We start from the raw sequence: 13,360 nt of genomic DNA, 5'->3' as shown, positions 1-13,360 counted from the left end.
AGAATCATAACCATGGTGCTGTTCAAAGGATTACTTGTTTAATATGAGTTTAAGCCGGGCAGCAATAAAACAAATATGTATTTCTTTTTTACGAATGATTGCTAAGCTTTGTTTTGAATTTCTGTACTGTATCTGTATTATTGAAATAATCTTTACTTCCCCTCCTTGCTTTATCTGTTGGCTTAGTATGCTTTTCAACCCTGATAGACAGAGTCATCTACATTTCCTCCCTGTGCTCTTTACTAGCCATTTTAGTTATCTACATTAGCACTCTCACCCCTACCCCCAAAACTTTAGTCATGGCTGCAGATAAAAGTAGGCAAGAATCAAATGACTAAGAATGTAATGGGGAAGAAGTGCCCTGTCTCAGCCATAAGGCCATCTGCTGGAGTGATTTGTAGCAATGTATTTATCCTTGATCATAATGTGCTTATTTATGTTTATCTCTTTGGACAGCAGAGCACTTTATGTAGTTAATGAACCCTACAGATTGAAGTGACTAAAAGGTTAGTCTCTCATAATCTAGACATTGAAGTTTTTTATTTTTACTAGGAGCTGGGCTTCCCAGCTCACAAGGTGTGAAAGCCGAAGTATAGACAGGATCTTAGTAGGAATTTTAGGTGCAGAGCCATGAAGATTTGGAGAGCTCAAGTGGTTGGAAATGGATTGATTTAGAGGAAGAAGAAGCATGTGGTCTGGGTGCTGACTAAATGAATAGTTGAGGCACATCCTCCAAAGAGAAGAGTGAGGGGCTGCTTGGAAAGATGGCTCTCAGCAAATTCTGTTTGTCTTACACATCTCTCAGGTAAAAATCATGCTATCTTCAAGCATCTTCCATGTACATTTTGTCTGAAGTGAACACCTTCATTCTGCTTAGAGCACCTCACATTTTTAACAGCTATTTTCAAAAGGGATGGGACCAACTGCAAGTTGATGTGGGTTATAAATATTTCTCTAACTTCTGTTTTTTCTGAGGAAAATATAAACATTTTTTCTGCCCTCCAAAAAAAAAGTAGAATGTGATGAGGCTTGCCCGGACTACATGGAGAGTTCCAGGACAGACAGCAATATATAGAGACACTTACCTTCAAAACAAACAAACAAGCAAACAAACAAATCCCCATGTTTCCACATAACTCACAAGAATCTCATCACTCCAAAGTATGAAAAAGGAAGATCTCAAAGGATTTATTGGATAATGTCTAGACTGAATGATTTCCTTTTGAGAAAGCTACTAAACTAAAACGAGAGTGAAACTCAAGAGCCCATTAACTAAACCACTCCCCAAAATGAAGTTTTTGTTCATTAATTTAGCAGCTATTTATCTACTCATTTTTACCTTGTGTTTAAGCAAATTCTTGATCTGTAGCTAATGTTGATAAGTTCCCAGTACTCCTGCTTCAGCATTCCACATCACAGGATGTCTGTTGTAAATCAACACACCTGGCTGAGTTTGCTTTGCATGTGATGCACATGGTTCTGAGTGTGTGTCCCATGGGCATTGCTCTGTTCCTGACACTAGACATGGACACAGATTCTCCTAAAAATATACTCTGAGGACTTTGTGACAAACATATTGCCACAACTGTGCATTCATTCCTGGATTATATAGCTGAGTTGGATGCTCTTTCTTCAGTTGTATAAGCTAGCTAATCAAGATGGTTGAGGCAGGAGGATAGCTTGCAACTACTGTTGTGAGGCAGCAGTTCTGGTCATGCAGTCTCCAGATGGTCTTGATTGATACTGGTCATAGGTGAAGCAGTAGAGAGAGAAACTGACTAAGATGCTAAGATTTCATTTCTAAAGAAACAGAGGGCTATAGCCTCTCAGGGAAGTCTGACAGCTAACTAGCTCACTCTAGTTATTTTATTCAAATATCATTCAAAGTTAATTGGGGATAGGAAAGATTCCAGCTACCAAGGTTATCTTGCCCATACTGCTCATGGGAACAGACAGCCAACACAAATCTCAGTCCCTTTTGACTTTGGCTAGCCATAATCAATTGAAAGAACTCTAGGTTTGCCAGAAGTGTCTCAGGACCAAGATGAATGCAGCTGCATGCTCTCATATAGCATCAAGGGCAGACATTCCAAAGAAACAATATTCCCTCAAGGTTCATACATTCTCATGGCAGTTTCTCAGCTTCTACTGATTGTCCCAAACATACCAAAGAATTATGGGTCATTTAAAGCAGTTTCAAATTTATATCATTTATACAGATGGTGTCCTTGTCTCTTAGTAAAAAGAGCAAGTCTCAGAACAATCCACCCAGGAAACAAAGTAGTGGATGTCAATAATTTGGGCTAAACCAGGCGTGGACAAACACACACATGTTTAGAGCACAGGCTCGTCTTTCAAAGGACCCAAATAAAATTCCCAGCACCCATATCAGGTAGCTCACAACACCTAAAATTCCAGATCCAGAGAGATCCTACTCCTTTGGCCTCTCGGAATGTTGATCTATGTTAACATTTCTCATTAAAGACATGCATACACATAACTAAATGCAAGAACAAAAATTAAAGTTTGAGAAATGAGACTATTACTCCAGTAATTTAATGAATGAATGGATGATTGAATAAATAAATGAATAAATAAATGTATATATACAGATGTATACAGTAAAATTAAATTGAAGATTATTTCTAAGCAGTACTTTTTATGCACAGCAGGCTGGAACAATCTTGTAATTAAAGATTCATAATTGCTTTTCATTTAAAAGTATATTTTTTATTTTGGCTTTTTTGGGTTTTGGTTTTTCTCCTTTCTTTTGACAGTTTATTTGTATAGCGCTGTCTATAAAGAAAATTGCTATATAGAAAAGGCTGACCTTCAACTCTGAGATATCCCTCCATCTACTTCCCTAGTAAAGTAGAAACTTCCATTTTCTCTGGAAAGTTAGCTATATCAAATGATGTTTTGCTGGGGCTTACAGGTGAAAGGATATCTTGATAAAGGAGACACGTGAAGAATATTTTCCTGAAGCAGGCACAGGTGAAAGAATGTGTTAATATAGCAGACATATAAAGGTTGCTTGATAAAGGAGTAGATATGACCCTACAGACAGTAGGAGACCAGTACTGAGCTTTGCCTTGGAAAGTTCTTCCCACTAATTTTTACTAACAGCACCCATTTATTGGTTTGACTTACATAGTAATGTTGAGCTCAACTTGTGATAATGCTGCTATTGCCAAGAACTGCTTGTGTGGGGCCGGTGGTGGTGGCACATGCCTTTAAACCCACCACTTGGGAGACAGAGGCAGGCAGATTTCTGAGTTCGAGGCCAGCCTGGTCCCTGGTCTACAGTGTGAGTTCCAGGACAGCCAGGGCTACACAGAGAAACCCTGTCTAAGAACTGCTTGTGTGGTTCCTGTGCCAGCTGGCTTCTTCTATGTCAACTCCTTAAGTCAATTGGCAAGCCGGGTGGTTTCTTCAGAATTGAACTACAGATGTAGTTTCCTGCCTAGTGTCTGCTGGCTGAGAGGACTTGATTGAAGCTGCTGGTTTCTGCGTCTTGGGCTGCCTTGGGCTGCCTTTAGGCTCTGTGCATCCAGGAGCTCAGGACATCATTCAGCACTCAGGTGAAAGGATATCTTGATAAAGGAGACACGGGACTTGTCCACAGGGACTTGTCTGAGTCAGAAGGGGTCTGGTACAGCACTCAGGTGCCATATATTCAGGCTATTCCTTAGGAAGTATAAGTTTCCCCCATGCCAGGTACCACCACAAGGCCAGAGTCCCTTCTCTGCAATAGTAGAGGACTCAGTGTGCCCTGTTGTACTCTCTAGAGGTCTCAAGTCCAAACACTCATCAGTCTCAGCATATGCAGGCTCTCAGGAGGACTTACACAGTTACAATTAATCTTTGTCCCATCAGGTACCAAACCCTGCTCCATTGAATCTCATTTCCCTTTGGAAAGTTTATTCAGGAGAAGGCAATGTGACCAGGCTCTTGTCATGGTAAAAAGACACTGATCATGTATAAAGGCCCTCAAAATAGACAGTCCTACTGTCATAGACCCAAAAACCCAGGTTCTGCTTTCCACACATTGAGTCTGCCAAGCAGAGACTGAGGAGAATCCCTGAAATGTATGGCATTACTCTTTACTTTTGAAGTTGTTACAAGGTCCTGTGGGATTCTGGGCTTTATTATACTAATTTGGAGAGTGAGGTAGAAGTTCTGTCACCTGCCTGTGCATCCAGACTGTGTGTGAAATTTAAAAGTGATCCAAGGCTTTTAAATTTCCTCTAAGCTGCTCTGGAACAATGTGTCTACATAAGAGTATCCTGAAATAATGTGAATCTGAGCTAGACATGCTATTGAATCCTTCAACATAGAATGGTTTCCCTCATTTGCTTTCTCTTCTCTTTCTGTGTAGAGCTGTGGACTTTGCACACTGAAACAGGATGCTCTTGACTTTAAGACCAATCTACATTTTATGGCAAGACAAAGAAGAAGGAATCAAACAAACAAACAAACAAACAAACAAAGAATGTTAGGAGTGCCTACACAGGAAGGAAGAGTAAATATTACCAACTTGGTCCATCCACTCTCATTTTTCATGAAGTGCTGGAGCATGTACTATACATAGGAATCACTGGCTGGGGACTGGAATAAGGATAAGTGCTTATGGAGGATGCAAGAGACCTTCCTACATGCACCATGTTGGCCTGATACAGCCATTGCTATGATTTCCAGCCATGCTCTCATTCATGCTCACGCTAATACTCACAGGCCTCAGACAAGCATGCTATGAAATGTTTGAGCAAACAACAGAAGGCCGTGTCCTGGGAGTTGACCACAACCAGTTTGGATAAGTGTCATATGCTTGTGGACTAAGAGATCCACCTGTCTCTGCTTTGCAAGTGCTGTGATTAAAGGCATCAGGCACAACAGCTTGGCCTCAATAAATCATTTCTTGACTACCTCTCTGGCCTAAGAATCTTCCTGTGTTCTGACCTGATCCAATTTACCTACACCATCCAAATCTGAAAATAAGGAAGTGGGCGGAGACTCAATTATTTAATCAGAGGCCTACTTTGGCTGGGAGGGTGTGGCTACAACAGAAGGGTTCAGCTGAAAGGTATATAAAAAGTCATAGCAGGCAGAGAAACCCTCTGACTCTTGAAGCCTGGAGTTACAACCTTCTCCTGCCTGAATATGGCGATCTGTCCCCAATGTCCAGATCAAGTAAGTTCCTCAGCTCCATAACGATACCTCATCTCATGCAACCTAGTCTAGACTTGTCCTCACTTGAAATTTTGTTCATATAACTTTCTACTTGGTGGTTCTTCTTTTTTAAGACGAATGCTCTTACGTTTGCCTGCCTGGTATCCTAGATATTCTGTCCTTTTTGGCTAATATCCACTTACCAGTTAGTATACACCATGCATGTCATTCTGGGTCTTTGTTACCTCACTCAATGATATTTTCTAGTTCCATTTATTTGCTTGAAACATTCTTGATGTCCTCATTTTTTTATTAACTGGATTGTATTCCATTGTGGAAATGACCTACATTTTCTGTATTCATTCTTCATTTGAGTGCTATCTGGGTTGTTTCAAGCTTCTGGCTATTACATATAAGGCTGCTGTGAACATAGAGGTGCAAGTGTCCTTGTGGTATGGTGGGGCATCTTCTGGGCATATGACCAGGAGTAGTATAGCTGCCAATTCACGTAGAAGTGTTTTCAATTTTTTGATGATCAACCAGCTGGGCTTCCAGAGTGCGTGCACCAGTTTGCAATCACACCAGAAATGGAGGAGTGTTCTCTTTCTCCACATGCTCACAAGCAAGTGCAATCACTGTAGGTTTTGATCATAGTGATTCTGATTATTGTAAGGTGGAATCTCAAGGTCATTTTGGTTTGCATTTCCCTGAAGACTAAGGACTTTGAACATTTCTTTAAATGCCTCTTGGTCTTTAGAAATCTTTCTACCTTTGAATTAGGGGAAGAATTGAAGAACCTGGAGCAGAGGGTGACCCCCCCTAGTAATCTCACTAATCTCAACTAACCTGGAAGCCTTGAACTCCCAGAGCCTGAGCTACCTAACCTGGCAGCATACACAGTCTGGTCCAAAGCCCCCACTACATATATAGCTGAGAACTGCCTGATATAGCTTCAGTGTGAAAGACTTTAGGCCATAGAGAAGAGGGACACCTGGTTGGGGTTGGGGAGGGAAGCATCCTCTTGGAGGAAAGACTGAAAAGGAATTAGATGAGGGTCTGTGGGAGGGGAGCAATGACTGGAATGGAAATTAAAATAAGAATGCCATGCCTTGAGCTCACAGAAATTCTCCTACCTCAGCCACCTTAGGCCTGTTTAACCTGAATATCCAAGTGTGTTCTCTATTATATCTAATTATTAATTGGGTTACTGTGGTTTCTGTAGAATTTTTTGTTTCATTTAGTTTTGTTTTGGAGACAGTCTAGCTAAGAATGTCAGGGTGACCTTGAGTTGTAGGCACTCTAGCCTGGAATGTCAGATATGAGTTATTCAACTGCCTTGAGTGCTGATCTTTATGTCACTTTAAGCCTGACATTCTTTGGTGTGCTTTTATTCCTAGAAACAGGGAGTCACAGGGAGACTGTGAGTGTCAAAATAGCTGGATATTATATGTGATTTTTAAGAAGGCAAAACAAGGGGCTGGAGAGATGGTCCAGTGGTTAAGAACACTGAGTGCCCTTCCAGGGGTACTATGTTCAATTCCCAGTAACTAAATGGTGTCTCAGAACCATCTATAATGGAATCTGATGCCCTCATTCTTTTCAGGTGTTTCTGAAGACAGAGACAGTGTACTCATACACATTATATAAATAAATAGATATATAACTAACTAAATAATGTAAAACAAGGAAACAAACACAAAATACCAAAAAAAACAAATGGTATTTGCATTTGCTAACTGTTAAATTTCCTCTTATTATAATGGAACTCAGGATATCTTCAAACTTCGAGAAAGAAATGTATACACATAAGCACATATATATTTAGAAGATATCCTGATTTCCTTGAAATGGATAGACCATGTATCAATCAGCAGGTAGAAATATCTTGTTCTCTTTTATTGGTGTTGTTGATGTGTGTGTGTGTGGGGGGTTAATATTCATTATATCACAACCACAGCCTCCCTCTCTCCTCTCCAACCAAACCTACTCTTGACTGCAATAGTAAGGCAGAAGCTGGATAGTCACTAAGTTTGATGGCAGCCTAATTTATATAGAAAGTTTAAAAACAGCTACAAGACCATGTCTCAAAGACGGAAAAAATCCAAACCAATGAAAGATAACACCAAAAAAAGAGAACAAGATATTTCTATCTGCTGATTGATACATGGTCTATTCTTTTCAAGGAAATCAGGATATCTTCAAATTTTTAGAAAGAAGCCAGGTATTATTATTATTATTATTATTATTATTATTATTATTATTAAATGTTCAAACAGAAAAATCTAAATATCACTAAAAGAATCTGCTCCTTTTCCTTCCCTTTGTTTGCTCTTCCTTTAGACTCTGCAGGTCTCAGACTAGCTGTTTTGGTGCTGGAGAAGTAACCAATAATGACACTGAACTAGTGAGCCTCCTGTCTTAAGCACGGGAATTATACAGGAATTATAATCTCCACCTCATAGTCTCTTTATTCTGGATGCTTTATAAAGAGTCACCAACCAACCATGTCAATGGCTACAGAAGGACAATTGACTTTAGTGTTTCTTTCCCATTTTGTTTGCTCTGTAGTTTGCAGATATCAAGCTTGGAAATTTATCAACACCTTCTCCAAAAGTCCTGGCAGGGTCACAATCAAAGATTGATGTCAATAACTAATGATAGGAATTTCAAAGATGAGGTGACTTATTCCATGCAGTGTAGCTGGATAAATAAAGACTGTAAAAAATATGGAAGCTTATTTTCCTCACTTTCTTTGAGGGCCTGGAAAGCTAAGCATAATCATCATCCAACAAGTGGCTGAGGCTTCAGAGTTCATCATGATCCCTTCCCAGTGGGATGGATTCACTCCATCTGTGGCTGCAATTGAATGCTCCTTTGGGAACTTGGGTACTTTGGAGAAAAATCATACCACTAGTGAGAATTATGGCTTTAAAACCAGCACAGGTGAAACCAAGCAGTTCTAGATTAGACCTTCTGTAGTGGCCCAGGCTGAGCAGTGATGGAACACATATGTAATCTCAACACTTGGGAGGCACTTGCAGGCAATTCTCTATGAGTCCAGGCTACTGAGATCTATAAAGCAAGTTTCAGGACAGCCAAAGATATAGGTAGTTCTATAAAGATAGTATCTCAAAGAACAAAGAAAAAAACTGAGGGTGCTCAAATTGACAGATTGAGTTCTCTATCCTCATCATTAGTAATCTAGCCCTCACATTTACTTGTGTGAGCAGAAGGGCTTCCTAAGTTTCTTGTCATTCATGGTATATTTTCCCGGCTTCCCTAGGTTGACTCTTCAGAGGAAGACACAATGAAAGTCTACTCTCCACTCACCCTTGAGAAGCTGGCAAGACAGAGGCTACTGAGGGAGGAGGCCTTGGCCATTTCTGCTCTCAAGGACCTGCCCAATATTCTGTTCCCAGTGATGTTCGAGGAGGCCTTCACTAATGGACATACAAAGGTCTTGACAGCTATGATACCTGTGTGGCCCTACCCATACCTTTCTGTAGGAAGGATGATAAAAAACCTCAACTTGGAGACTTTGAAGGCTGTGCTTGAGGGACTAGATATACTGATTGCACAAAAGGTTCGCTCCAGGTAGGCAAGATTGGGGTTGGAGGAAGGTTCTTTGAGTGCTGAGAAGGAGAAACTAGGGACACAATATTTGGTCAACTGTGAATCAGAGGCTTCTGATCATCAATTGTTTCTTCTACCCACAGTCTGGACTGTTCTCTTCTGAATGTAGAGGCTGAGAAAGGTGTAGAGGATTGGACTTAGTCTCAACTCTCTGGACAAATAATAAATAATGTAGAAGACAGAAAAGAATAGACACACCCAAAAGGGGTGGATCTTTTCTTGTCTCCCTCAAGGTACAAGTGAAATGACAGTGGGATTAAGGAGCTTTGCATGAAGGGAAGAATGGGCTAAAGATGCCTGTCTTGCAAAGAATGCTGTTGATTCACTGAGCATGAGTCTCAGGGCTTGAGTCTAGATACAGGAAAACAAAGTTTTGAACCAAACAGCTTAAATGTAATATGTAGAGTAGAATCAGACTATAACATGTGTCTTCTTTTACCTTTTGAGATTTATACTCATTTCTCCCACAGTAGGTGCAAACTCAGAGAGATCATTTGGAGGAATAGATATCATGATGTTTTTGGCATATGCACTCGATCCTATGGAGGCTTACCAAGATTCATGACACAGAAGCAGCCTGTGCAGAATAGTCCTGGCTGTGGGGTGAAGAAAGAATTCAAAGTGACAACACAACTTGAACTCATGATGGGCAGACTTGATGAATCTGCCACATACTTGTTGCAGTGGGCCCAGCAGAGAAAAGATTCCATTCATCTGTGCTGTAGAAAGCTAAAGATTCAGGGCTTAGCCAAAGCCACAGTCATAGAAATCTTCAACGTTTTACATGCAGACTGTGTACGAGATCTGGAGCTACTTCGTCTTCGTATAGAAGATTTGGCTTTTCTTAATCCCTACCTGAGACAGTTGAACAATCTTCTCCATCTTACACTAAATCACATCACAGATACCCTAAGTGATTCTGAAATTTCTCAACTTCCCACATTCCAGTGTCTGAAGAGTATCTCTGTAACTACTGTCTCCTTTATATGTGGCAACCTGAAAAGATTCTTCAGGTAAAGAAGGGATAGTAGTAGATCAGAGAAAACAAATCTCTTTTCTTTTGCCTTGGTTTTGATGTGGTTTATTTTGTTTTGTAATGTTTGGTTTGTTTTGCAAGCTATGGAAGCTTTTATGACCTGGCAAACATAAACCTATCACTATTAGAGACATAGCATATCGAGGCAATGCACCCTGTGCTAAGATCTGTATGACCAAGCACAAGCAACCTCTTATTGTCTATGTGTAAAAACTTTTGAGTTCAGAAACAGATTGAGAAGATGAGAAATATGAGACAATGGGTTTCAAGGCGAAGACAAAATCATGGAACTTGGAGGAAAAAAACCTCGTAGAACTCTTAAAAACTACTAGGAAGTTGTTGAATTTTGTTTATGGTAGTTAGTGCTTCTTACATATTCTATGTTGCCTTGATATATCCATTGCTGTGGTTTTCTGTCAGGCGCTGAGTCATGATTATGGTGATATCTTAAAGACCCAGACTAGAATACTGTGAGGTATATGAACAGAAAGCAAAAGGCTATGTCCTGAGGGTTGTTCTCAAAATGCATTCAGAATGAGTTTGGGAGAAATGTCATCTTCTTAACTGCCAATTCTATGAACACTCTTCAACACCATTTGACAGAAAGCAATAATGTGTTCTCTCCTCAGGTGCCTGAAGAAACCCTTGGATTCACTTAGCATCACTGACTGTGTCCTCTCACAGTCAGACTTGGATTTCCTGCCCTATTGCCTAAATATTTTTGAGCTCAAATCGTTAAAACTTGCTTATATTAGTTTATGTTATTTACACCTTGAGCCTCTCAGGTTTTTCCTTGATAGAGTTGGACATAGCCTTGAATATCTGGAATTAAAGACATGTGGTATACAGGACTCTCAGATTAACATCCTGCTACCTGCCATAAGCCAATGTTTCCACCTCAGAGCTGTCAGTTTCTGTGATAATGACTTTTCTCTGCTTTTCCTGAAAGAACTTCTACACCACACAGCCCAGCTGAGCCAGCTGGAACGTGAGATATACCCTGCCCCTCTGGAGTGCTATGAAAGGGGTGTAATACATACACACAGATTAGAAAACTTTTGTCCTGAGCTCCTGGACATACTCAGGGCCAAAAGAAAGCCAAAGGAGGTTACCTTTGAAACAACCCGATGTTCTAAGTGCACTGGGTACTACATTTATGATCTGGAAACCCAAAGTTGCATTTTTGAAATATAACTACTGTTAAGGTTGATTGTGGAAGACAGAAATGGAAGCTGAGTATTGGAGATTGATGAAATCCTAAGTGAATGTCCACTGCTGAATGGAGCATGGAAATGTCAATAGCCTATAGGGCTGAAACACACTGGAAAGTCAAGATCTTTCTCTGAGCTGGTAAATGAATGTAGCATCTACTGATATTATCAAGCACTTTTTTCTTCTCTAGGATTACTATAGTTTGTGTGTATTTTAATAGAGGCACCTTTCCATGAGGAAATTGCCTCCACTTTTGATTTATACAATAAATATTTTGATATTTAATAACTATTTTGTGTTGCTGGTATGTCCCTATCAGAGCACAGAACATAATCATTCATAGCTTTTCTGTACCTGTGTCTAGTTTCTTAATTCCTCATCACCATAGTTAGGTCAATTTGTGCAGTTCCTTGCATCTCAGGAACAGGTATCATAAATGGGACCCAAAGCTCAGAGCTTGATAAACTGCTCATTGTTTTGGAAAGAAATTAGTATGTAGTACACTCAGACCACAACAACTGATTTATTTACGGAGAAAAATGGGATAAGGGGAGAGGCATATTCAGCAAGCATGAGGACCAAGGCAGGCACATTTTAGTTAGTATGACCTTGTATTTAACCTCTGCTGAAAGACTATTTGCAACAAATGAACCGTCAGAGACCTGATATCAAAGTGAGAAAAACATGATGTTACCTTAAGCCTTAATCTAGTTCTTCATACTTCCATAACAGCTTTTTTGTTTTCTAAGAAAGCTTCCCTCCTGAGGCAGAGAACTATGTCCTAACACTATGCCCTGGTTCCCTGTGACAGGTCCTTGTGGGGGACTCCCAACCTTCATGTGTAGTGGAACCTCTTTAGGATAGTGAGGTGACTCACTGTAGGCTGAGGGGAAGAGGATATTCTCTGTGGAACTTCTCACAGTCTCCTTACATTCTATAGTTCATTTCATTAATATACAGGCTGGCCACTGTCTCTGGACTTAATGCCCAGGGGCTCTGTCTCACTGGCTTGTTATGGGTCTAATTTTCCACTATAGAGCCTTCTAGAAAGATGAGATTAAATATATTCACATCCATGCCAGGCTATTTTCTTAAAAAAAAAAAAAGTACCAGATTGCTCTTATGAGATTCTATGAATAGCCTAAGACAATTTAAACACATGAGATTTTTGGAGGGATGCCCATACAGAATCAATGGTATTTTTGGCTGGAGTCAGGAATGAATCATGTTGGTATCCTCAGAGTCAGCCTAAGATACCCTAAGACCAAATTCTCAGCACAGAGAAGACCTATGTGCCCCAGAGGGACAAAGGTTAAGGGAAAAAGGGCAATGATTAAAAAATAGAAAGGGAAGTGAACAAGGGAGATGGTGATGGACTGTTTGTCCCTGGGGGACAGGGCAGGAGCAAAGAACTGTCTCAGGATAAAGAAGAGACAGAATAGCTAGCCTATAAGCAGAAGGCTTGTTATAAATGTAAAAGGTAAACTCCATGTGAGAATGAGGCATTTAATTTTAATTGGGCTTCATAATTATGTAAGGCAAATGACTTGAGAGCTGGGCCCTGGTAGGGAGCCTCAAGAAGAGGAAACCTCCATAAAAAGGAATGGACTTTGGGGGATACCTTTCAAAATGTAAACTAATGGTTTTATGCAAGGCACAGTGTTGAGGAAAAAGGACAAGAGTTGCCATGGCCTTGTTTGCTATTGTCAGGCTGGCTACACTCCCATTACTGAGGCAGCAGGATTGGTGAGAGTTGAAATTTCAGAGCAGAGACTGAAGGACAGTGCATCCAGAGACTGCCCCACGGGGGAATCCACCCCATAAAGAGTCACCAAATGCAGATCCTATAGTGGATACAAAGAAGTCCATGATGACAAGAGCCTGGTATAATTGTCTCCTGAGAAGGCTCTACCAGAGCCTGATAAATACAGAGGTGGATACTAGCAACCATTTGACTGAGCATAAGGTACCCAGTAGAGGAGTTAGAGAAAGTATTGAAGGAGAAGAAGGGGTTTGCAACCCCATAGGAAGAACAAAAATATTAACCAAACAAGCCACCCCCCACCCAGAGCTCCCTGGGACTAAACCACCAACCAAGGAGTACAAATGGAGGGACCCATGGCTGCAGCCACATATGTAGCAGAAGATGGCCTTGTTGGACATCAGTGGGAGGAGAGGCACTTGGCCCTGTGAAGGCTTAATGCCACAGTGTAGCAGAATAGGAGGGCAGGAGGGTGAATAAGATAGGGCATTTCTGAGGGTTAAACTACAAATGTGGATAACATTTGAAATGTAAATAAAGAAAATATC

The 13,360-nt window shown here is 40.5% G+C and overlaps 1 protein-coding gene across 1 annotated transcript; it reads left to right on the top strand.

Moving 5' to 3' along the window:
• The first annotated feature begins 5,127 nt into the window (after nt 1-5,127).
• On the top strand, nt 5,128-11,032 carry LOC114635724 (oogenesin-3-like). The gene is made up of 4 exons (XM_028784185.1): nt 5,128-5,190; nt 8,453-8,763; nt 9,273-9,815; nt 10,468-11,032. The coding sequence occupies exons 1-4, from the start codon at nt 5,161-5,163 to the stop codon at nt 11,030-11,032; spliced, it is 1,449 nt and encodes a 482-aa protein (XP_028640018.1). The 5' UTR covers nt 5,128-5,160.
• The last annotated feature ends 2,328 nt before the right edge of the window (nt 11,033-13,360 follow it).

This window comes from Grammomys surdaster, unplaced genomic scaffold (genome assembly GCF_004785775.1).
Source record: "Grammomys surdaster isolate TR1022 unplaced genomic scaffold, NIH_TR_1.0 116721, whole genome shotgun sequence".
Classification (NCBI taxonomy): domain Eukaryota; kingdom Metazoa; phylum Chordata; class Mammalia; order Rodentia; family Muridae; genus Grammomys; species Grammomys surdaster.
Note: the sequence above shows the minus strand (reverse complement) of the source record. Positions and strands in the feature narration are given on the sequence as shown.